At 37.8% G+C, this 25,777-nt stretch overlaps 2 protein-coding genes across 2 annotated transcripts; both read left to right on the top strand.

Moving 5' to 3' along the window:
- Positions 1 to 810: 810 nt before the first annotated feature.
- LOC139716240 (G-protein coupled receptor moody-like) lies at positions 811 to 4,296 on the top strand. The gene is made up of 2 exons (XM_071627805.1): positions 811 to 1,566; positions 3,925 to 4,296. Exons 1-2 carry the CDS (start codon positions 811 to 813, stop codon positions 4,294 to 4,296), a joined length of 1,128 nt encoding a protein of 375 aa, XP_071483906.1.
- Positions 4,297 to 15,121: 10,825 nt separating this feature from the next.
- LOC139716239 (G-protein coupled receptor moody-like) lies at positions 15,122 to 18,785 on the top strand. Its single transcript, XM_071627804.1, has 2 exons — positions 15,122 to 15,877; positions 18,414 to 18,785. The coding sequence occupies exons 1-2, from the start codon at positions 15,122 to 15,124 to the stop codon at positions 18,783 to 18,785; spliced, it is 1,128 nt and encodes a 375-aa protein (XP_071483905.1).
- Positions 18,786 to 25,777: the final 6,992 nt, after the last annotated feature.

The following is a 25,777-nucleotide window of genomic DNA, read 5'->3' as shown; positions in this document are numbered from 1 at the left end:
ATTAGACATGGTTCTTGATCAAGCTGCTAGCCAGCTCAGCAATGCGCTATCGTTCATATTTTTTTCCCGATCATGTGCCACTAGCCTTTGTATTTGTAACAAATATTGACAGGCAGCGGCAGCTGTGAATTACTTAAAAAGAAATCAGTAACATGGCAAAATTCTGGTCGCCGTTATTATTGCGGTTCATATATCTGGGGAAAATGTATTACAGTTAAACAAACAAACAAACAAACAAACAAACAAACAAACAAACAAGCAGACAAACATGTGGGCATGCATGACAGGATGGCCCGCAACTTTCTTTTTTTTTTCCGAAAAAAAACCCCCAAAGCCTTGTTGGTCTAGATATGAAAAATTAACAGGATTTACAGCCAAGCAACCTTTGTCCACCTCAACATCCCGTAAAGTGTGACTGCCGCCACGTAGTGGTTTTCCACACTGATCTACATGGTTGTCGAACGTGATCCATTCTCAGTTGTCTCATTTACAGTTGTTCAATACTTTTCCCTACTATTAGTGGTAAGTGGTATATATTCCGACTCGGCTGTGATACGCTGTCCATTTATGTGCATCTTGCCCCCTGTTTTACTGGGAAAAGGGAAATTAGAAAGTCCCTATCTAATGGATTTCTTGGTAGTGTTGATTTCGTCTGTCCTGGTGACTGTGGGTGACGTGAATAAATACGACTTGGTTGACGAACGAAGGCTCCATTTCTTCCTGCATGTGAAGAATTAAACTTTGAGAAAAATCTTGGCAGGTAATTATTATAAAAGAATAGGACGACGGATGAAAGTTGCTGGACTGATTATGGCAGATGATCACAATGACACAATGAGTGACGATAATGATGTCGATGTCGATTTTACAAACTATGGTGGGAGGATCGCGATATCCACGTATTTCATCGCGGTATGCCTCTTTGGGCTGGTCGGCAACCTGATGGTAGTCACAGCCGTGATCAACTTCACGAAGATGCGATCCGTCACCAACGTCTTCATCTGCAGCCTGGCGGTCAGTGATATCGCCACCTGTCTGGTGATCCCGTGGATGGTGGTGGGTATCTTGTCTCCCACAGGATGGCCGTTGTCCGACTGGTTCTGCGTGACGATCGCCATCGCACGAGACATCACGCTCGGGAGCAGCGTCTGGCATCTCGTGGCCATCGGGGTCAATCGCATGGTCCTCGTCACGATGTCGCCCGTCGTCTACCAACGAATCTATCAGCGCGGTCCGATCACGGCCATGATTGCAGCCACCTGGCTCATCCCCTTCATCGTCGTCATCATCCCGTACATCAGCGGCGCCATCACGCTGGGCTTCGACCACGACACGAAACTATGCAGCGACCTCGAGCGCGACGCCAGCGGGAGGGAAACCACTCTCCTTGCCTACATTGAAGGCATCTTCCTGTCCTGTCTTCCATTGGCCATCGTTCTCTCATCCTACATTCGCATCTTCGTCTTCGTAAAGCGTCATCTTCGGCGACGAAGCCAGGCACAGATCGACCTCGGTCCGTCCCCTGGCGTTTCCCGATCAGAGTCCTTTGACGTGATGGAGAGTAAGGTGCGTATTAAAATGCTGTTTCTCATAAAATGGTTGATTGTGCGTTTTCATTTCCATCCAACAACAAAAAATAGTACACAAAGACAAAAGCATGTAGCTTCATTTTGTTAACCTGACTAATGCAACAAAAGTCAAGACAACGTAGACAATCGGACGGTATTATCAATATTCAAATTACCATCTTTGATGACTTCTTTACATGCTTTCTTTGGTTTTCTTCATAAACAGGAAATGTCTCATGGCAATATTAATGGCTCGAACCATGCATGTGTAACTAGCATTTATCATGACGACCAATGTAAACATAATATTCATATTATACATGTTATGTACACATGCATATCAATTTAAGCAATTCGTTTGAGACTTGCCATACGTTTTCACAATTATGTACAATATAAACGTGCAAGACATCATTCTTGAGTTGTTGATGTTGGTGATACACAACAACATTCTGTCCATGAAGCAAATGGAAATATCTGCCCAGAAAAAAGAATATATTATGTATATGTATATGCCATTATGTGTGTGTGTGTGTGTGTGTGCAAACGGTATTTACCACTAATAACATACGAAGAATCCTTTCTTCACTTTAAGCGTTAAAATACCAAGAAAAAATTACAAGCAAGAACTGAGAATGTGTAAAATATGAAGCAATCTTTAAAAAGAAACAGCTTGTTAATCAATGATATACTCCTACACAATAAGAGGATGCTTGAGAAGAGGCTGTGAAATAGAGGAGAGTTGTTTCAAAGGGAATGAAAAGATCACATCAACGAATTTGTATAGGGCCTATTATGTGTGCTTGTGATTGATATTAAGACATTGTCATGATAGTGAAAACAAGGGACATCTGCACCTTATATCTATACCACTTTTCATTATACGTCTGACTTCATTAATATCTATTTTTCTATTTGTTTGATTGATCTCGTTTAAGTTAAACTGAATGTGCGCGGACTAATTGCCTCAAATCAAATGGAGTGATTTGTTGCTGACAATGCGCCTTTATTGAAAGTACAGTTCGACCTCGATTATCCGGCCTCCTTTTATCCGGAAATCTCTATTATCCGGACGCGTTCACGTAGTGAAGGACTTTTTTTATCATCCAAAAATTGAGAAAAAACAGTGATTTTGAAACACCTTTTCATGATCTATTTCACTAATTTCATAAGATGTGCATGATAGGTTTCTCAATATCTAATGAGGTAAAACATGTATGATTTTCACATAAAGATAAACTTTATTTTTGTGAAGAAGGGACTACAATTTTGCGCAGGCTAGCATAGATTACACCACCGTTGCGGGGTACGCTACCTGCCTAGCTGCCAGTGCACTTGGACGGCAGCTTGGACGGCAGCTATATACGTTAACATTGTGTCATCCATATCCGGCCAATTCGCTTATCCGGATGGACGCCGGTCCCGACATAGCCGAATGATCGAGGTCGAACTGTAGCTGTTATTGTGACGAGACAAGATGAGTTGGCTTATTCCTTAGGATCAGTGATCACCGTGACAGGCGCTCGGTCGTATTTCGGCTGTGAAATAATGTCTGGTTATGCAAAGTCTTTTATTGCATGACTGCTGTGATGATTACTATTGCATATGTTCAACGGAAGAGTGTAAGGAAGCGAGATCCTCTTTTCCCCTTTTCGGATAATATTATTACCTCCTGCATGGCTAAGGGAGGTCAAATCATAGAAGAATTGTGGCGGAAACCAGAATCTAGAGCTGATATGAATAATAGTTACTCTTGAAATATCCGGCTAAGTCTAACACATTGGAAATGTTTCCAAGAGAATGATAAGAATACAAAATTTATTAATCATTATAAGAAGATGCTCTCAATATCTATGTCATGTATTTGCTGTAACTATTTGAACAGACACTTTACGGTTTGATGGAGATCATTGAATTACACGTATAGGTATTGCGTTGCAGTTTCTGTCGAATGCCGTCCTTGTTCGTGACGTCATAGGAAAACATCACAAATTAACCATGACTATGTTATATTCATGATTTTTTTCCAATTTGTTTTCTTTGTTTTCTTCTTTACAAAACATGGACACAAATGCAACATGGGCGTGCACACACACACACACACACACTCACTCACAAGAGCAGGTATTTAAGGCCAACGTTTGTGTTCGGTATGCTCACTGCATGTCGTAAGGAGGATTTTTTGATGAAAATAATATATAGTCGCACTAATTTGTTGATGAGTGTTTTATACCAAAAACAATCCGTCTGCCCGGCTGTACCATTCCAATTGTTACAGTGAATGTCATAGATTTCATTCATATATCATATCTTCTGTCAAACTCCTTCCACTTTCCTCCTCTATCGTTCCCCAAAGTCCGCTACGAAGAGATCGAGAAGAGCCCGGCAAATGTACGAGATGGATTCCCGCATCACCAAGAACTGCTTCTTCGTGGTCCTAGGATTCCTCCTCTGCATCATCCCCTACGGTGTGTGCATCTTGGCCCAGTTTGGCTTCCGGGGGGTTCCCCTGGCCATGGTGTTCCTTCTCCTCAACCCTTGCCTCAACCCAGTCATCTACGGCACCAAGCACCCACACTTCAAGACCGCCCTCCTCAACATCATCCAGGCGAGGTTCAGCCGCGACTCCAACATCATCGTCACCCCTGGTGGTACCTCTCAAGCAGGCAAGCGAACCACGGCCACGCCCAGTCTATTCCAGAGTGAAGCAAACATCGTGAACGGGTGACTCTGAATACCTCTGACGACTGTACAGGAGAACTGTATCACAAGGGTTTATTTTATTTCACCACGGGTCACTCCACTTCTTGCTCAGTCAGTGGCTGTTCTGTGAGTTCGTGTAGCCTGTTATCACGAGAGATAGAAAAAGAGCTCTCAGCAAAGGTTGAAACAGTTCTTTCCCTCTCCATTGCGCTATTTCCTGTAGACCCCCGCGTGTAAAAATCATCTAGCAGCAAAACTCCATCTTAGAGAAGAGCCTGTCGATTTCTCACACGTGCACGTTATAAATATCGCTTATGAAAGTGTTATTGTCATCAATAATCTGAAATGTTGACTAAGAAAAAGTTCAAGTAAAAAGTTGACAATGAAATCTTGTATAACATAGGCCTATCAGAGGACATCAGAGAAAGAAGAGTGGAATTAAAAGTGTTCCCCTTATTTCTCCCCCTCCTCTTCCTCCTCCTCGTCCTCCTCCCACAAACTCACAAAGTCTGTCCTTTGTCGGATTCCTAAGGATTATCTGATCTTTGTACACTCAGCAAAAAAAAAGTTTATTTTTCTCATAGACTATTTCGCTAAAAGTTAATGGATTATTTACAATATTAAAGAGGATGGCTAGTAACTGATCAGTAGGTATCAGTTGGAATACTGGAGGATGATTGTTACAATCCTTGTGGGATTCATTTAAGAGTGCATTATATGTCTATTGTTGTGTGGCAATTATTTGCTTCAGACTTGTCCCATATTCAAGAAATGTGCAGTTACTCGTTAACGATCGCCCTGTCACTGTACAGGCATGCTAATCTGGAAACATTAAACTGCACATTACTTGCATATGAGACTCGGTCGACAGGACCTTAGGAGAGCTACATACAGTACAATGAATACTAGTATACAGCCAGTGCATGCGAACACATCACATGCACACAAATTTCAAATCCATGAACGGATAAGATGTTTGTGTGCGCATGCGCTGGCCATGGTATCCAGTGTATAGCTCTCCCAAGGTCCTCTCGACCGAGTCACATTCAGTCATCAATTCGAACAGAAAGGGACAGAACCAAACGTTGTTCGAAGCCTGTTTTCAATACTTCAACTTAATTGGTAAGTCTTCAAATCGAAGAAATTTTTGGATTTTAAGTTGACATTTACCCGCGATACTAATTCTGTCATGATCCTGAATGCTACAATGCGAAGCCCCATTACGCTATGCGTATGGGGCTGCTGGTCGCAGTTAGCTATGCGTACAATGGGCTGCACGCTGCTGGTCGCAGTCAGAGGTTTCGTACAATATTTATCGACGCTGTACAGCGTCGGCTCTGGTACGAAACCATTATTGCATGATTACTAAGACATGAGAGCACTTTGGGGCGAGTAATTCTCACAGACAACGTACTTTAACCTGAAACACAAACCAAGACAAGGAAATTCAGGGAAGCTTTTGAGGTACCAAAACTTTTTATTATCTTTAAGTTGCAAAAATAGACCTTTGATCTCTATGATATCTTTAAAGCCAAAATGATCAATGAAGCCTAAAGAGGGAGGAAAATAAAACAATCTTTTATCAAATCTAAATTCAATTGAAATACCAGAAGACCTAATAATTGATAAAAATTGGTAGAAATTTGAGGGTTTTTTTTTTCAAATTAGCAAATTGTGAATAATGTTTGGTTATTGAATTTGTCTCATGAATTTTTAAATTGCTAGATTAACAGAATTAAATAAAGAAATTCTGCTCATTTAATCATCTTTATGCTTATTATTCCCTATGTCATTTGACGTTTGACTTGACAGAAAATTCTTATTTTCCCCTTTAGTTCCCTACTTTTCTTTTCTTAGAGGTTATAAAGAGATAAAGGGAACGAAAACTTATTTTTGCTATTTCATTCACGTCTCTCATAGTGTTAAATAGTGGAGCGGCATAGCTTGAAAAATTAGAGGAATTGTGCATTTTATGATAAAAGCACCAAATTTCGCACACTTGTTGACAATGACATTTGAAATAAATTCAGATATTGGGCCATCGTAAATAGCGCCCTCAGCGGCCATGGCAGCCATTTTTCAAAATGGCCGCCATAAATGCCATTTTTCGTAAAAAATTACAAATTTCAGAAGGGAAAATCACTAAGATTTTGCAAACGAGTAGGAAATAACATTCAAAATAAATTTAGATATTGGGCCACCGCAAATTGCGCCCTCAACGGCCATGGCAGCCATTTTTCAAAATGGCCACCATGAATGCCATTTTTCCCAAAAAAATCAAAAATTTCAGAAGGGAAAATCAGTAAGATTTTGCAAACGAGTGGGAAATAACATTCAAAATAAATTCAGATATTGGGCCATCGTAAATGGCGCCCTCAACGGCCATAGCAGCCATTTTTTTCACAATGGTCGCCATAAATGCAATTTTTCGTAAAAATTTACAAATTTCAGAAGGGAAAATCAATAAGATTTTGCAAACGAGTGGGAAATAACATTCAAAATAAATGTAGATATTGGGCCATAGCAAATTGCGCCCTCAACGGCCATGGCAACCATTTTTTCAAAATGGCCGACATAAATGCCATTTTTCGTTAAAATTTACAAATTTTAGAAGGGAAAAACCAAAAAGGTCGCCATAACTGCAAACGAGTGGGATATAACATTTAAAATAAATTTAGATATTGGACCATCGCAAATTGCGCCCCCTAACGGTCATGGCAGCCATTTTTTTTCAAAATGACCGACATAAATGCCATTTTTCGTTAAAATTTACAAATTTTAGAAGGGAAAAACCAATAAGATTTTGCAAACGAGTGGGATATAACATTTAAAATAAATTTAGATGTTGGAATATCGCAAATTGCGCCCCCTAACGGTCATGGCAGCCATTTTTTTTTTCAAAATGACCGACATAAATGCCATTTTTCGTTAAAATTTACAAATTTTAGAAGGGAAAAACCAATAAGATTTTGCAAACGAGTGGGATATAACATTTAAAATAAATTTAGATGTTGGAATATCGCAAATTGCGCCCCCTAACGGTCATGGCAGCCATTTTTTTTTTCAAAATGACCGACATAAATGCCATTTTTCGTTAAAATTTACAAATTTCAAAAGGGAAAAACCAATAAGATTTTGCAAACGAGTGGGATATAACATTTAGAATAAATTTAGATATTGGACCATCGCAAATTGCGCCCCCTAACGGTCATGGCAGCCATTTTTTTTTTTTCAAAAAGGTCGCCATAACTGCAATTTTTTACCAAAAAAAAAAATAAAATTTTAGTAGGGAAAATCAACAAGATTTTACAAACAAGTAGGAAATAGAATTCAAAATATATTCAGATGTTCGGCAATTGGGTAATATCGGTAATTGCAGCCATTTTTCTTTTATGACGATGTCCTAATGCCGGAAGAAGACAATAAACATTTTTTTGCGCAAGTTGACAATTACATACAAAGAAGTTTAGACATTGAGCCATCATTAGCTGTGTTCTCAATGGCTATTTCAGCTATTTGTCAAAATGGTTACAATACACTCTTCTTTTTTTTTGTCTTGAAAATTTGCATAACTTCATCAGGAGAAGACAGTAGAATACTCACAGAAACATTATATAATCTGAAATATGGTGTTAAAGAAATCATTTAAGGAACAACTAAAATAAACAAGGAAAATGCTTAGCGATTATATCTCACCAATAATGAATGCATATTTTAGGTGGCAAACACGAAAAATTTCCGAAAAAGAGTAATATGAATATCCAGGGATAATGGCGCAATGTATTAACTTGACAGTAACACCATATCATTGAATATATGGGACTATATGACCTGTATCTATTCTAAAATGTAACTTCCTAAATATTCTTAAGACAGACACGAAAAATGGCCTTTCATTTTACGAAAACGTTAATTTACTTGCTGTGCTTCCATAAAAACACATATACCTTTGATATCCATACTGTTAGCCGTCACACGCGAAATACTGCAATTAGAACTAAACTGAAAACATGAATTTAGAATTAACCCGTCAATGAAATCATTTTTTAAATTTAAATTTCTTTGAACACCAGATTGCATTAGATTAATGGCTGTTTAGCAGTATTCTATTGCTTTCTCCTTCTAGAATAAGCAAATAAAAAAAGGGAGTGTGTGGAAGCCATTTTGACAAAGAGCTGCCATAGCCTTTGGGGACGATGTTTAAATGGTGGCTCAATATCTTCATTGCAAATTCAAATTCAAATTCAAACTTAAATTTATTTGAATATCTTTTGTCAATTTGCACAAGAAATTGTATTGTTTTCTTCTGGCATTATCATATTTTCAAGAAATAAATAGCATCTATAGTGGCCATTTGGAAAATGGTCGTTGATGATGCCATTTGTAATGACCTCATATATTATTTTCTTTTAAATATGATTTTTAACATATGTACAAATTTCATTGATTTTCTCTCTGAAATTAGCAAATCTTTCCATCTTTCGGTTAGCATGTCCCTTGAGGGCGCCTTCTAAGAAGACCTTATACTTCATTCTATTTTTGAGCATAATTTTCAACTTGTTTGCAAAGTCTTATTGACTTTTCTTTCTGACATCAGCAATTTTTTTGCAAAAAAAAAGGGGCATCCATGGCAGCTGTTTTGAAACTTGGCTGCTATTGCTGTTGAGGGTGCACTTTTGGATGGCGTATTATCAAATACAGTTTGAATGTAATTGTTCACCTTTGTGGAAATTTTGATTGACGTCTGCAACACAAAAAAAAAAACATTCATGGTGGCCATTTTGAAAAATGGTTGGAATGGCCATTGAGGGGGCAATTTGCAATGGCCCAATAAGTTTACTTTTGAATGTAATTTCCCACCTGTTTGCAAAATCTCGTTGGCTTTCCCTTCTGATTTCAGTAAATCTTTTCGAAAATATAGCATTTATGGCGGCCATTTTGAAAAATGGCTGTTATGACCGCTGAGGGCGCAATTTCCGATGGCCCAATATCGAGATTTATTTTAATTTCTAAATGTCATTTCCCATTTATAACCAAAATTTCATTGACTTTTCCTTTTGAAATTAGCAAACTTTTTAAATGGAAAAAGTGGCACTTCAATTATGGTGCCCATTTAAAAAAAAAAAATGGCTGCCATAACCATTGAGAGCGCAATTTTCAATTGCCCAATATCTGGATTTATTGTGGATGTAATTTCCCGCTTGTTTGCAAAGAAGAAAAAAAAAATGGCCTTCCCTTTTTAACAAAAACGGCATTTATGGCGGCCATTTTGAAAAAGATGGCTACCATGGCCGTTGAGGGCGCAATTTACGATGGCCCAATATCTAAATTTAATCTGAACATGATTGTCAACCTGTGTACGAAATTTGGTGCTTTTATCACAAAATGCACAATTGTTCGGCTATGCCGCTCCACTAAAAGTAGTCTTTTGTTATTAATGTTATCGTGAAGGGCATTTGCAAATGAAAGAGCACATACCAGTTTTTGCAATTTTTTATTTTGTGTCTTGGAGGACAAAAACGAATCTGCTCACTTATGCGTAAAGCTTTCATTCTAATTAACCTATTAGCTTAATAGCCAATGAAATTACCTTTAATGTACAATATGGTATATAATACATTAAATTATATCAAAATCTTCTACGAAAAATATGACCTCAAAATAGTGCTTACTTTCGTTTCTTGCTGTGTGTATTAAGTTGATCAAAATGAAACTTCTTCTCAGTGTATAATGAGATAGGTTGTTTATCACACAACGGGTTTGAAGGTCAGAATGATAAATTTTCACGCAGTCTAAATTTTGTTGCGTTACTCTGTCATCTGTTAGCCTTTGTATTAGTTATGCGATTCTGCTGGAGATAATCCGTCGGTTAAAATTTCATATGACCAGGAATTTACTGATTAATAATCGTTTTGACCGTGTGGTCGTCGCGTTTTCATCTTGATTCTATTTCAAATTAATTTTAATCACCATGTTTACGCAAAGAAAAAGTCAGGGGAAGGTATTTGGAAACTACGTTGAGTAATGTTCTTGTGATCCGCTCTCATAACTGTTGATAGAACAAACAAACTACAGGACGATGAGAAAAAATTCTACCCTTCTTTTTCTTCCAACCACGAGAGGGAAAAATACTAATAAAATCCATTTGGACGCTTCTTCAGGTAAGGTAAATTGTATACTATATCTATTTATATATTTATTTATTATTGAATTTTTAGAACAATATTTCAGAGCAATTCAGTAATAAAGGAGGAATAATTGATGAGTACTCAATATATTCCTATGGACAGAAGTCCTTGGTGTTTTACTTCTAATCGAACAAGCATGATAGATACAAGATTTTATAAATTTTGATATATAGGTGAAAATAGAATTCCCCCAAATACACTGAACAGTCAACTATCCAGGGTCAAATTAATTCTATATAAATTCATTTAAAGATAAAATTCTACGTTAGCAATATAGTGTACTATTTTCCGGGTACAGCACCATGTATACAGATGTCGGTGAATGTGTTTACAAGTCCACCAGGATAAACATGTGGATTGAGTGAAGGCAACAATATTAATAGAACACATCAGCGAAAATGTGGGGGAAATCGGACAATCCGTTCAAAAGTGAAGATTTTTTTAAGTATTTGTGCAGGGACTGCTGGATGAGAAGACTATCACAGTGCGTGATGTCACATGCGTACAACGATATAAGAAAAATAAAAAGAGAATTTCACAAAACTTTACTTTTTTAATAAAGTGCACATTTCTTTGACTTTTTACTGATGTATGTTAGGGTAATATTATTCCCCCTGCTTTCTGAAAAAGAGAAGTCAAGTGTTCTTTTGTTATGCGAGAAAAGTGAAAATGTGTTGAATTTTCTTTATTTTTTTTCTTTATATCGTTGTACACATGTGACATCACAAGCTATATCAGTCTTCTCGTCCAGCAGTGACTGAGCAGAAACTTCAAAAATTCATAACTTTTGAACAGATTGTTCGATTTTCCTCAAACTTTTGCTGTGTTCTGCTAATATTGCTGCTTTCACAAAACCCACATGTGTCTATGAAGGTGAACTTGTCCTTTAACACGAGTCATTTGTTGTAGTAAATTTTGTGGTTGTAATATTCCATGTAAAGTAACATGTTTATGTTCCAGTGATATCTAGACTAATCTTCACGTTTCATATCATTGACCAATGAAATCCATTTGAAGAACAAGAACAACATCTACGGGAAAGCTGAAAGAGAAAAGCTGAGCATTGTGTCATTCTTATTGCCAAATGAGCCTTTCGTCTACAAGCCCTCTTTGCACCTACCTCAGCCCGCCCTCCTTTTTTAAAGTCTTATATTATATACTCTATGTCTGTTCTTTTAATTTTCCACGCTTAGTCATGGGATTCCAATGGGATGAATGTATAAGTCAGGGCCGGTGCAGTGTTTTCAACAGAGTGGGGGTCCACTTCCGGGTTTCATGAGCTAACAAGCAAAAAAAAAAAAAAAAAAAAAAAAAAAAAAAAAAAATGAGGTCCTTAGCTCATCTCTCCCCGTCCACTTCCGGGTTTCTGCAGCTGACAAGCAAAAAAAAAAAAAAAAAAAAAAAAGAAAGGTCCTCAACTCATTTTCATTTTCGCCCCTCCCATTTCCGGGGGTTATAAAAAAAAATGTCTTCAGAGAAAACACATAACCTTACCGCCGCAATACTTGAAGATCTCTATCTATTTCTATTTTAGTGCCACTTGCGTACTTCCGGGTTGAAAAAGTATGGGGGCCCAAAGTGATAACACCTTACCTTTATATGGTGCACAAAAAGTGTGGGGGCCCTAGCCCCCACGGCCCCACGGCTGCGCCGACCCTGTAAGCATTGTCGTTTGTATAGACAAGAACCTGTAAAATTTGTTATCATGTGGAATAGAATAAATACAATAGTGTAAATTACACAATCAAGTTTCCATTTTAATATGCGTACTATTTTGTAGCGGGACGCCATCAATAGAGCTGCATGGAACAAAAATCTGTGAAATGTTTCCCCTCCGAATGAGTAGGAATGCCTCTACTGAGAGCGACGTGATTAGAACCATGATTAAAACGGACTAAATGCCGGCGGAACGGGGTGGGGGGGGGGGGGGACTCGGGTCCCCATTCCCAATGATTGTGCGAAAAACAAACAAACAAACAAACAAACAAGCAGGTGACTTGTTTGTTTGTTTGTTTGTTTTGTTTTCTTTTCTTTTCTTTTTTGCACAATACATGGGAATGCGTGTAACGACTTTGCACCCCCACTCTTTTAACCCCGGAAGTGGCACCAGAACAGAAAGCTTTTGCCGATAGATAGTTGCCCCAGAGGGATTCTGGCGGGGGGTAAGAAAACCTTTGAGGAAACCCGGAAGTGGAATATAAACTGCACCTCCCCCCCCCCCCCCCCCCCCGCACTTTTAAAATCGTGGCGCCGGCCATGAAACACATTTATATCACAATCAGTGAAAATTAAAGAAGAAATAATTATTGTGAATAGGGGCAACAGATCTAAAATACACTTTCGAGTCTATCCCCCGTTCTAACTGAAGCATATAGTATTCTAAATGAGATTTGGCCTTGAAATTGCAACATCTACGGCACATACAGGACATTTTCTTTGTACCTTTTCAACCCTCTTGGTTAGTGCTGATACACAAAACTACTGATAACAAAGTGTATACACATTAATAAAGATACGTTATTCTACAATGTAGATAAAAGCCCTTTAATGCTAATGACTTTATATCTCCCTTATTTAACCATACATGATTATGCAGAACGCCATTAGCGTCTTTCATAGAATATAACGTCATTATTATCATAATAGTCATATGAAAACTAGCCCAACCAAACGTCGTGCGCGACTGTAGTGTACAGCGACAGGGCTATAGTGTATACTTATCAAAACGTTCAATGTCCTTTGGAGCACGTTGTGTTGTACGGCAGTTATTTATGATATAAATGATTCACCAGTATCTTTGCTGGGGAAAAAGGAATACCTCATCTTGAAACTTCGTGAATTGCATATATGTATATATATATATATATATATATATATATATATATATATATATATATATAATAAATTACAACTATATATAAGCTATATATAAAACTATTATTATAATGACCGAAGAGGCACCGAAGTATGTTAACAAACAAGAAAACGAAAAAAAACAATAAAAAATAAAAACACAAACAAAATAAACCAAAGGTAACAACAACAGTAACACATAATAAATGATTAAAGCTCTCCCAGACTAGCCCAGGAAGAAATAAAAAAAAGAAAAAAAAAAAGAATGAGGCACGTCACCACTTCCTCGGCAGTCTGTTCTGGTGAAAACCTCAAAGGTTTATAACATGAGAATTCATTTTCTATGCTATGTGGTACTAGGATCAAATCAGATCAAAGTACGGATATCATTACCTTCAGCAATCTACGCAATCTTTGAAATCAATTAGGCACGCTCTGACTTCGACCGTGAGTACGGTGTTCGAGTGTTAGTGACAGTACTATTGGCCTTTACATGACTCGTGGAAAGTTGTAGATTATTTTTTCAAATTTCAACCAAGTTTACTATTTCCCCACTCACAAAAGGAGGAGAAAAAGGCAATTTAACTCATGTTTATTTTCGAATAGTACAAAAAAGGGAAACATAACTAAAGTGCCAAATGTTCAGATACAATGTGTCAAAAAATAGGAATATAAAAGGTATTGCCTTATTTGAATTTATGCCTGTATTGTATTGCTGCTGATGCTTAATTCGTAATAATGCTATTATCAAGTAAAGCTGCATTATGCATGATTTGTCAAGTAGAGCCTTGAAGGGCTTCTAGACCGGCTTCGAGAAAATTATTTGAGCATCGATCTTTTAGGAGTGAAATGGAGGGGGGGGGGGGGGGGGAGGTTTTGTAATTTTGTAATGATTATTGACAAATGTTATTCTTTGCTATCTATGTATCATTCCTTCAAACGCATGTCGAATCTATATTTTTTTTGTACATTCTGTTGAAAGAAGTGAAAATAAAACCTTTGAATAGAATTGAGGTAGCTTCAAGCTGAGTTTCTGATAAGGCATTGTTCTTGATCAAGCTGCTCGCCAGCTCAGCAATGCGCTATCGTTCATATTTTTCCCGATCATGTGCCACTAGCCTTTGTATTTACAAATATTGATAGACTAAGCGGAAGTTGGGATTACTTAAAGAGAAATCAGTAAAATGGCAACATACTGGTCGCTGTTATTACTGCGGTTCATGTATCTGAGGAAAATGTATTACAGCCAAACAAACATGCGGGCACGTTTGACAGGATGGCCCGCAACTTTCCTATTTTCCGAAAAAAAAAGTAGTCACACGCTGAAGCCTTGTTGGTCTAGATATGAAAATATGAACAGGATCTACAGCCAAGCAACCTTTGGCCACGAAATATCCCGTAAAGTGTGACAGCCGCCATGTAGTGGTTTCTGGCATTGATGTACACGTTGGTTGTCGAACGCGATCCATTCTCAGTAATCTCATTTACAGTTATTTGATACTTTTCCGTGTTATAAGTGGGAAGTGGTATATATTCCGACTCGGTTGTGTAGATACGCTGTGCATCTATGTGCATTTTACTCTCTCTTCTGGGAAAAGGAAAATTAGAAAGTCCCTATCTAATGGACTTCTTGGCGGTGTTGATTTCACTTGTTCTGGTGACTGTGGATGACGTGAATAAATACGACTTGGTGGACGCGAACGAAGGCTCCATTTCTTCCTGCATGTGAAGAATTAAACTTTGAGAAAAAACTTGGCAGGGAATTATTATAAAAGAATAGGACGACGGATGAAAGTTGCTGGACTAATTATGGCAGATGATCACAATGACACAATGAGTGACGATAATGATGTCGATGTCGATTTCACAAACTATGGTGGGAGGATCGCGATATCCACGTATTTCATCGCGGTATGCCTCTTTGGGCTGGTCGGCAACCTGATGGTAGTCGCGGCCGTGATCAACTTCACGAAGATGCGATCCGTCACCAACGTTTTCATTTGCAGCCTGGCGGTCAGTGATATCGCCACCTGTCTGGTGATCCCGTGGATGGTGGTGGGTATCTTGTCTCCCACAGGATGGCCGTTGTCCGACTGGTTCTGCGTGACGATCGCCATCGCCCGGGCTGTCACTCTCGGGAGCAGCGTATGGCATCTCGTAGCCATCGGGGTCAATCGCATGGTCCTCGTCACGATGTCGCCCGTCGTCTACCAGCGAATCTATCAGCGTGGTCCGATCACGGCCATGATTGCAGCCACCTGGCTCATACCTTTCATCGTCGTCATCATTCCGTGCATCAGCGGCGCCATCACGCTGGGCTTTGACCACGACACGAAACTATGCAGCGACCTCGAGGTCGATGCCAGCGGGAGGGAAACCACTCTCCTTGCCTACATCGAAGGCATCTTCCTGTCCTGTCTTCCACTGGCCATCGTTCTCTCCTCCTACATTCGCATCTTCGTCTTCGTAAAGCGTCATCTTCGGCGACGAAGCCAGGCACAAATCGACCTCGGTCCGTCCCCTGGTGTTTCCCGATCAGAGTCCTTTGACGTGGTGGAGAGTAAGGTACATATTAAAATACTGCTTCCCTTGCTTACGAACATCATCAAAATATTTTCGTTTCCATTCAACAGCAAAAGATAACACATATGATAAAACATACTGTTGTTGATCATTCAAAGTGATGTAAATCATAATGTTTAATTCAAAGTGTATGAGCAAATGAAACTCATTCATATATCATACTTATGATAGTAAAGGTTTACTCTCTCGGCCCTATAGACAAAAGTGTGCAGCTCAATTTTGTTAAACCGCCCAACATGCCCAATACAACAAACGTCGACACAATATTAGACAATCGGTATTATCAATATTCAAATCATCATCTTTTGAAGCCTTCTTTATATGCTTTCATTCGTTTTCTTCATTCCAAGGAAAAAGTTTCATGACAATAATGGCTCGAACAATCCATGATTGTGTAACTAGCATTTATCAGACTTTGTAATCTTTTTTTATGATGCATAAAGCTGGAAAAAGTCGTGATGACACTTAATCTAAAGGGATCGTATAGTTTTGGTTGAGACCTAATTTCAGGTTTCTAACATTTTTTGGTGAGGTAATGAGAAACCTCTTATGAAATATGAAAGAGCGTGTAATTCCACGAGGAATTCAACATTTGAAGGAAATTGGTTTTGAAATGGCTGAGATATCCAAAAAATAGCAATTCTAATAAAGTGTGGGACCCACACTTTATTATGCTCACTTTGTTTTACTTTGTTTTTGGATGTTTCAGTCATTCCAAACCCGATTTTCATCAAATAAATTCCTCTTAAAATGGTATGCTCTATAATATATCATTAGTGTTTTCTTGGTATCTCGCAAAAAGTTAAAAGCCCAATTCTCATCTCCCCCAATATTGTATCATCCCGTTAAATCTACTAGACTTGTATATTCAACTCGATTAATGTTATACAAAATGTTTTACACCATCTATAGATTGTTTCATGTTTGTTCGCGTCTATGAAAGTGTATATCTGTAATCTAATTTTCAGTGGGCTTCCAGACTTCTTCCACTTTGTTACTTTTTGTATCTAAGATGATTCAATTTATCTTTCCATCGATGTTCCTTTTCAGAGGGGCCCACACACTACAAGCTCTGTCTTTTTAGTGGGTCCCTCCATTTTTCGCACTTTATGCAACGGTATACATGTATTTCACTTTGATCACTTATGTTTCTTTTGTACTATACTATGTATGACTACCATAGGTCCTCATGTGTTGTACAGTCTTTTCACTTCACTATGTTCTATTTACCTCATTTTCTGTTACCAAAAGAAGTGAAACATATGTTTTGTCGAAAAATGAAATAAACTTTGAATTGAATTGAATTGAATTGAGCGCCTTATCATGTGATATTCAGATTGCATATTACCGGAGTCTTTAATTTTATTAGTCATTTCATTAAACCCCATGATGTAGGTGTCGGTCTCGTGGGCTTTTTTGTGTGTGTGTGTGTGTTTTTTTTGTTTTCTTTTTATCAAGGGTCGAATTCGAAAGGTCTTTTTGCTTTGTGCTGAATTTCGTCTGATAGCGGGCCGATAGTTTGCCTAATGTCGGACTCATGGGCCTTATTTGCCTATAGTGTCGAACTCATGGGCTGTATGACTCGTGGGTGTATGTCTTTTGGGAGGACCCCATTGCAAATTTTGATAATCAATCTAAATGAATATTATATAATTTTGATTCTAAGACATTGTCACAAGAGTTGGAGTTGCATATTCCTGATTAGGTGATTATAGACGCTTCGCTGCACGGCTGTATAATATTATGCCTGGTCATGCAACATTTTCATGACCGCTGTGACGATAATCACTATTGCACATGTTTAACGGAATGGTGCAAGGAAGCGATATCCTCTTTCCCATTTTCGGACATGACTTTCCTTTGGGAGGCCTGGTCAAATCATAGAAGAATTGCGGCGGAAACCAGAACCTAGAGCTGATTTGAATAACTCTTGAAATTTCCGGCTAAGCCTAACGCTTCGGAAACGTTTTTAAGAGAATGAAAAAAAAAAAACACCCAACAACAACAAACAAAAAAAAGTCATCATAGAAGATGCTCTCAATATAAGTCATTTGTTTTGTTGTTAATATTTGAACAGACATTTTACAGTTTCCAGGAGCTCTTTGTGTGTTGGTATTTACATTGCACTGAGTTTTTGGTGAACGCCCCCCCCCCGTTTGTGACGTCATAGGAAAGTATTACAAGTTCATCATGACTATGCATACTTTGTTTCAAATTTTCTTTATTTTCTTCTTTCCAACACATAAGCACACACGTACTCACACACCCACACACACACTAACAAGAACAGCTAAGGCCAGCGTTTGCGTTCAGTTTGTTCACTGCATTTATCATGAAGCGGATTTTCGATGAAAATAGTTCCACTAACTTGTTGATGAGCGTTGTAAAGCAAAAACAATACGTTTGCCCGTCTGAACCATTCCAATTGTAAGGATTAATGTCATTGCTTTCATTCATATATCATATTTTCTGTCGAAATTAATGCCTCTCATTTTTCTCCCGCTCTCGTTCCCCAAAGTCTGCTACAAAGAAATCGAGAAGAGCTCGCCAAATGTACGAGATGGATTCCCGCATCACCAAGAACTGCTTCTTTGTGGTCCTAGGATTTCTCCTCTGCATCATCCCCTACGGTGTGTGCATCTTGGCCCAGTTTGGCTTCCGGGGGGTTCCCCTGGCCATGGTGTTTCTTCTCCTCAACGCTTGTCTCAACCCAGTCATCTACGGCACCAAGCACCCACACTTCAAGACCGCCCTCCTCAACATCATCCAGGCGAGGTTCAGCCGCGACTCCAACATCATCGTCACCCCTGGTGGTACTTCTCAAGCTGGCAAGCGAACCACGGCCACTCCCAGTCTATCCCAGAGTGAAGCAAACATCGTGAACGGGTGACTCTGAATAACTATGACGACTGTACAGGAGAACAGAATATATCGCAACGGTTTAGTTCATTTCACTACGGGTCACTCCACTTCTTGCTCAGCCAGTGGCTGTTTCTCTGTGAGTCTGTGTAGTCTGTTATCACGAGAGATAGAAAAAGACTCTCCAACTGGGAAATGTCGAATAGCTCTTTCCCTCTAGATCACGCTATTTACTGTAGACCTTTGCGTGTATAAATCACCTGGCAGCAAAATTCCACCTTAGAGAAGAGTCTGTCGATTTCTCACACGTGCACGTTAGAAAAATCGCTTATGAGAGCCTAGTGTTATTGTCATTAATACCCTGAAATGGTCACCAAGTATTTCCAAGAAAAAGTTGCCAATGATATCATGAATAAAGTATCTGTTGGGACAAGTGTACTCTCTAAAAAAAAAATCGAGTGAAAATATTCACTCCTAAAAGAGTGAATACAAAAAAGAGTGAATTTAAAGTGAAATTGGAGTGAATTTTGAGTGAAAATGTTCATTTTCACTCATTTTGGAGTGACCTCAGGGATCACTCGAAGATTTTGGAGTGATCCCTGAGGTCACTCTGAAACGAGTGAAAATGAACATTTTCACTCAAAATTCACTCCAATTTCACTTTAAATTCACTCTTTTTTGTATTCACTCTTTTAGGAGTGAATATTTTCACTCGATTTTTTTTAGAGAGTAGGAGTATAGTAGTCCCCTTATTTTTCCTCCTCGTCCTCCCACATACACACAAAGTCTGTCGGATTGTCGTTTGTCGGATTCCTTAAGATTATCTGACCTTTGTATTTGGATGAACAAATAACCGGAAACATTTCGCTTCAGAAGAATAGTAGAGCATACTGTGATACGAATGATATTCAAGTTTATTTTTCATCTACATGATTTAACAGAATGCTTCATTTATTATCATGCTGCTTTTTTTTTTTCAATTCAATTCAATTCAATTCGGTTTTATTTCAAATCAAAAGAAGCATAACAGTAAGTTATTCACAATTAAAAGAATCAAAAAGTTAAAAAACCTATTGAATTATTCAGTCATACCAATATCATATTCCTTACAGTCCTATAATTACGCATTACATTTACACAAGATTAAAACTGGATACACATGTGGTGATATTGCTGTAAACATACATATAGATGCAGACATTCAAAAACAGACAATAATCATGTACTAGCTATAGCTATCTAGAGCAGAATAAATTTCCATATGCAGCATAACGAATAAAAAACAACAACATTAAATCAGCGGATGTATAGTACTATATATGGAAAGAACGAAAATACAACAGTTCATATCCTTCAAAAAACAAACAAACAGACATTCCACTAAACTGATATCAAATCACCTTTCAGCTCTATATATCATTGGTATCATATTACTATTGCACTGCACTTCAGAAAAAGAATATACCACATGGTGGTAGTATGCAATTGGACATACCATGTAAATAAACTGTGCGCATACACGCACAACAGTGAGAAACAGGAAATACACGTGTGTATATCATAATATAGAATATATCAAATATGGAATTACCACGAATCCAGAAAAAAAACCCAAATCAATAAAACATACCCCTTTTACTAAAAAATTCTAACAACTCTTTTAAATCTCTTGCTCTAGATGGCAGATAAGAAATAAGTCTTCACTAGTCGTTTTCATCTTCTTCCCAGTGTATAAATATCACAAAACGGTTTTAAAGGTCAGAATGATTCATTTTTATCTGAAATTTTGTTGCTCTACTCTGTCATCTGTTAGCGTTTGTATTTTATGCCGATATATAAGTTTGCTACAGATATACACCATACGGTTAAAATATAAGGAAGATTATATTGGCCCATAATCCGTTCGACAGTTGTGATAGTCGCATTTTCATCTTGATTTTATCAAGATTCTGTAATCACCATGTGTATGCAGAAAAAAAAGAGCAGGGGAAAGTATTTCGAATCTACTTCAATTAATGTAAAAGAGGCACCTTTACAAAATTAAAAATTTTCTTATCATTTCTTTAAAAAAGGGGTGGCGCCTGGTGCGCCCACGTCTGGACCCGCCACTGTTCTTGTGCCTCACTCACATAACTGTTGATAGAACAAACAAACCACCAGACCATGATTGAAAAATCTGCGGAAAATATTAATGATAAATCTCTCTTGGACTCTTCGGGAATTAATGTAGATTGTATGCAATATTTCAAGAATGATAATATTTCAGAGCAAAGCAAAAAAGAAAGAAGAATGAATGATCGATCGAGATAATCCTATTAACAGAAGTCCTCGGTGCTATATTATTAATGGATTCAGCATTATAGCTACAAGATTTCGTAATTTTGCTTTCATTGAGTAAAAATAACACTTCCCAGAATACACTGTAGAATCCAACTATCCAGGGTCAAACTGATTTTATATGGATTAATACACTGTATATTCCATAGTGTACCACCCGGATACAGCACCATACAGCCAGTGAATGTGTTTAGTGAAAGTTAACACAAGTCTTTGTTTTCCTTGTGATATCATTCCCTCAATTCTCATGATAAGTAGTAACATCAGTGATATCTAGACTAATCATTACACTTCATATCATTGACCAATGAAATCCATTAAAGTTCAACAACAAAATCTAAGGGGAATGTCGAAGAGAAAAGCTGCAGTCTAACGTTCATGTATAACACATTGCCAAAATGAGTCCAATGTTTGTCTGTCTTTACGCCCTCCTTACAGCTACCTCAGCCCTCTTTTTTTAAACATACTCTATGCCTGTCATTTTAATTTTCCACGTTTAGTCATTGGATTCCAATGGGATGAATGTATTAGTATTGTCGTCTGTATAGAGAAGAACCTCTGAAATTTTGCTATCATGTGGAATAGAATAAATGCAATGGATTTAAACTGTACGTGCTTCTTTTGCATGCATTTTATTGCGTGCATACAGCGGGACGCCATCTACTGATGGCGCTCTAATAATTACCCGAGAGAGCTGCAGCAGAAATCTGTGACATTTTTCACATTCGAAAGAGTGGGAATGTCTGGAAACTGAGAGCGACGTGATCATAACCATGATTAAAACGGGCCAGGGCTAACGGAACCAAGAGGTGGGGGGGGGGGGGGGGGGGGGGGGGGGGAGGTGGAGGGAGGGAACTCGGGCCCCCAAATGTTTGTTTGTTTGTTTGTTTGTTTGTTTGTTTGTTTGTTTGTTTGTTTGTTTGTTTTTCACAATACACAGGAATTACTCAGCGTGTAACGACTTTGGACCTCACCTCCCCCATCTTTTCTCTTTTTTTTTTTTAAATCCCGGCAGTGGTACGAGAACAGAATAAAAAGTTATTATTAAAGCTTTTGCCGATTGCAAGTTGTACCTGAGGAATTTTGGCGGGGGTAAGAAAACTTTTGAAGAAACCAGGAAGTGGAATCAGAGAGTTGCTCTGAACTGCTGAGACCTCTCTCCGCCTCTCTCCCTCTCTCTCTCTCTCTCTCTCTCTCTCTTGCTTTTTTTCTTTCTTTTTTTTTCTTTTTTTGCTTAGCTGATAATACCCGGAAGTGACAGCAGAATATTAACTGCCCCTGCACTTTTAAAAACGTGGCGCCGGCCATAAACCACATTTATATCACAACAGTGAAAATTAGAGAAGAAATATTGTGAATAGGGGCAACAGATACAACAAACACTCATCGAGTTTATCCCCCGTTTCAGGTGAAGCATACAGTACTGAGTATTTTGAATGAATTTTGGTCTGGCAAACTGCAATATCTACGGTACATACAGGACATTCCCTTTTACATTTCAACCTTCTTTATCAGTGCCAATACTCAAAGCTATAAAAGTGGATAAACACATAAATAAACAATGCGTTATCCTACAGCTAAAAGCCCTTTAATGCATATGACTTTTTGCCTTCAGTAACCATCAATGGTTACGCAGAACGACATTACTGTCTTTCATAGAATTTAACGTCAGAAATATTATTGTATAATATTAGTCTATTATCAAAAATCTGTTATGTCCTTTGGAGCACGCTGAGTTGCACGGCGATAGCAATGAGTCACCACTGGTATATTTGATGGGGAAAAGGGGCACGCCGTACCTCGAAACTTCGTGACTGGTAAAATGACCGAAAAGCACCGAAATATGATAATTAACAAAGCAAAAGAAAACACTGAAAAACAGCAAACAAACAGAAAATAAACCGACGGTAACCATAACAGTAACACATATGATTGAAATTTTTCTAGACTGGTCCTGAAGGAAAAAACAAACAAACAAAGATGATGCATGTCGCCACTTCCTCTGTTCAGGTGAAAACCTCAAAGCTTAGCTTCCTTTTATAAAATGTGAATTTATCCAAATCTATAATATGCAGTGGTATACTGGGATCAAGTCAGATCAAGGTATACGGATATTACCTTCAACAATCTACGCAGTCTTTAAAATCAAAACGTGCACTAACTTCGGCCGTGAGATACGCTGTTCGGGTATTTGTGACAGTATTATGAAATGAAATGAAAAGAAATTTATTTACCAAACAAACATCGTCATGGTAATCAAAACAGTCAATAGTTAAAGTACAGATTTGGCAAAAACGAACCGGAATAGTCGAGGCCAGTCCTTTCAATGATAACGTTTTTACAACATTCACAGAAACAATATTATATTTCGTACATATTTACAGGTTTTCATAAGGGATCATTTATACATTATTTGATAGGGGATACTTTCGTAATGATTTCCGAAAATCTTTTTATACATGTTGTGAAAATCCTCTCCAAATCATACTGCCTGCATATAACATAGAGTGTTTACCAGTTTCAGATCTGATTTTTGTTGGTTAACAATTCATATATTCTTTAAACCTTGTAGTTTATCACAATCATGCTCAATTTTAAGACAATAATCGGAAACTTCGTGCGGTAAAGTAAGATGGATTAGGTCAAAATTACACTTCCAATTTCGAATTGGTATAGTCTATTACAAACATTCAGCATTTTTTTTTTTGTAAACTATGAAGTAAAGGGCCAATATGCTCTCTAGGTCCTTTGAAACAAATAGCACGCACTAATTTCTTTTGTAACAAAAATAAAGATTGAAGATATGAATATACGAATATACGATTATATGAATATATGAATATATATTATTATAGGCCTATACATTGAATGAGTGTGATTGCAAAACGTGTTAAGAACCATTTATTCAAACTATCTAATGTAAGTCCATTATCAGAGTAAAATAAACCTTTCCAATGATTTCTTTCTTGTTGAATGAACATATTTCATATATTGAATATTCCTGATAAATTATGATGATGATTAGAAATATCCCATATGCTACTGTTTAAAATCTTATCTATCTTGTGGCATGTTCAGTTGCAACACTTTTTTCGCGATGAAACCCTGAATAAACACACCTTTACACACATTAGTGAATTTCGGAAAAGATTGGCAATCAATCAAAGGAAATAATAACACTAGAATAAATCAAGCAAGCAAGCCTGCAAACAAACAAACAAACAAACAAACAAACAAACAAATAAATGAATAAATAGGCCTAAATAAATAGATAAAGAGGTAAATGAATAGATAGATAGATAGATAGATAGATAGATAGATAGATAGATAGATAAATAGATAAATCAATAAATAGATAAATAAGTAAATAAATAAACTAAATCTAAACGAGCCTATGAAATCGCATTGTACCAGCTCAAACAAATAATACAGAATAGCGAACTGTAAATCAGGCTATCCAATCACGATGGGAAACTTTTTCTATTTCAGCTGTATTTCGATGATCACCACAACAATCCTAAACGTTTGGGAGCAACGATTTATGTACAATTCTTTGACATTGTCAAGTCAGAAGGATATTGTTAACCCCCACCCCCCCCCCTCCAGTGAGGTTTCAGCAAATCGAATAAAACATAGGAATGTTAAGAAATTTCAACACGTATCATGCACCTTTGATTTCATAATGCATCTCCCAAGTCTCCCTTTGACCCCTAGCTAAATCGGTTACAGCTCGTTATTCCGAAGGTTCGTTATTCCGAAGATTTGTTATTCCGAAGATTCGTTATTCCGATGTTTCGTTAATCCGAAAATGTGATGAGGTTTGTTATTCCGAAGGTTCATTAATCCGAAAATGAAATAAGGTTCATTATTCCGTGAAAACCATGAAAGCCAATGGGAGGCAAGGAAGGAGATGACGTCATCATTCCTCTCAATTGCCTCCAACTTTGCTCTTTCGCAGAAGCATGCGAAGATTCAACAATACACAACTTTGCTGGCTGCGGATGAAACCTTTACTAGTTTGTTGGTCTTCAGAGATTACTATAGGCCGATATACACTATTCATCGAAGCCAGTATGAGATGGTCCTATTACTGATACCACTGCTTCTGTTTGAAGTATTCTAATTGTACTTCTTTTACTACTTTTTTTTTAATACTACGGCAAGTTCAATTCCCCCCCCCCCCCCTGCTTAGACGGGGAGAATAATAATGAATCTTCGGAAATTGAAATTCATGCGTTTTGTGATTTTGTTTTCTCTTTTTTGAGGAGCCAAAGGTGTGCGAGTGTGTTTATGTGCTTGTGTGTGTGTGTGTGTGGGGTGGGGTGGGGTGGGGTGGGGGGCTGCAGATCCCCCCCCCCCCCATCCCCGGGCATATTGCGTTTGAATGAAAAACTGGAAATATCAAAATTTTATGTACAAAGTAACTATATGGCAAGCTATGAGGGGATGACATGCTCATTTTGTCATTTGCATATTCATATCGACCGTTTAAGAAATATTTCCTGAAACATTAGCAGAATTCGAAATGTCATAACTTCCCTATTTTTCATCCGATTTCGATCCAAATTTTACCGTTGAACTCGTAAAAGTTTATTCTTTCTTATCAGACCAACTTATATTTGAAATGGATTTCCCCTTTTAGTCTATGACACTGAGTTCGATGATAATAGCAAGACCGTATACAGG

Source organism: Diadema antillarum, unplaced genomic scaffold (genome assembly GCF_040938485.1).
Source record: "Diadema antillarum isolate AM-2024a unplaced genomic scaffold, OU_Dant_1.0 scf00000063, whole genome shotgun sequence".
NCBI classification, from domain to species: domain Eukaryota; kingdom Metazoa; phylum Echinodermata; class Echinoidea; order Diadematoida; family Diadematidae; genus Diadema; species Diadema antillarum.
The sequence above is the reverse complement of the archived record's forward strand: the minus strand, read 5'-3'. Positions and strand labels throughout refer to the sequence as shown.

What these genes read in the sequence shown, in the direction of transcription:
- LOC139716240 (XM_071627805.1), top strand. Translation starts at nt 811, where the DNA reads ATGGCAGATGATCACAATGACACAATGAGTGACGATAATGATGTCGAT. An exon ending in TTGACGTGATGGAGAGTAAG is followed by an intron (nt 1,567 to 3,924) that starts GTGCGTATTAAA and finishes CGTTCCCCAAAG; the next exon opens with TCCGCTACGAAGAGATCGAG.
- LOC139716239 (XM_071627804.1), top strand. Translation starts at nt 15,122, where the DNA reads ATGGCAGATGATCACAATGACACAATGAGTGACGATAATGATGTCGAT. An exon ending in TTGACGTGGTGGAGAGTAAG is followed by an intron (nt 15,878 to 18,413) that starts GTACATATTAAA and finishes CGTTCCCCAAAG; the next exon opens with TCTGCTACAAAGAAATCGAG.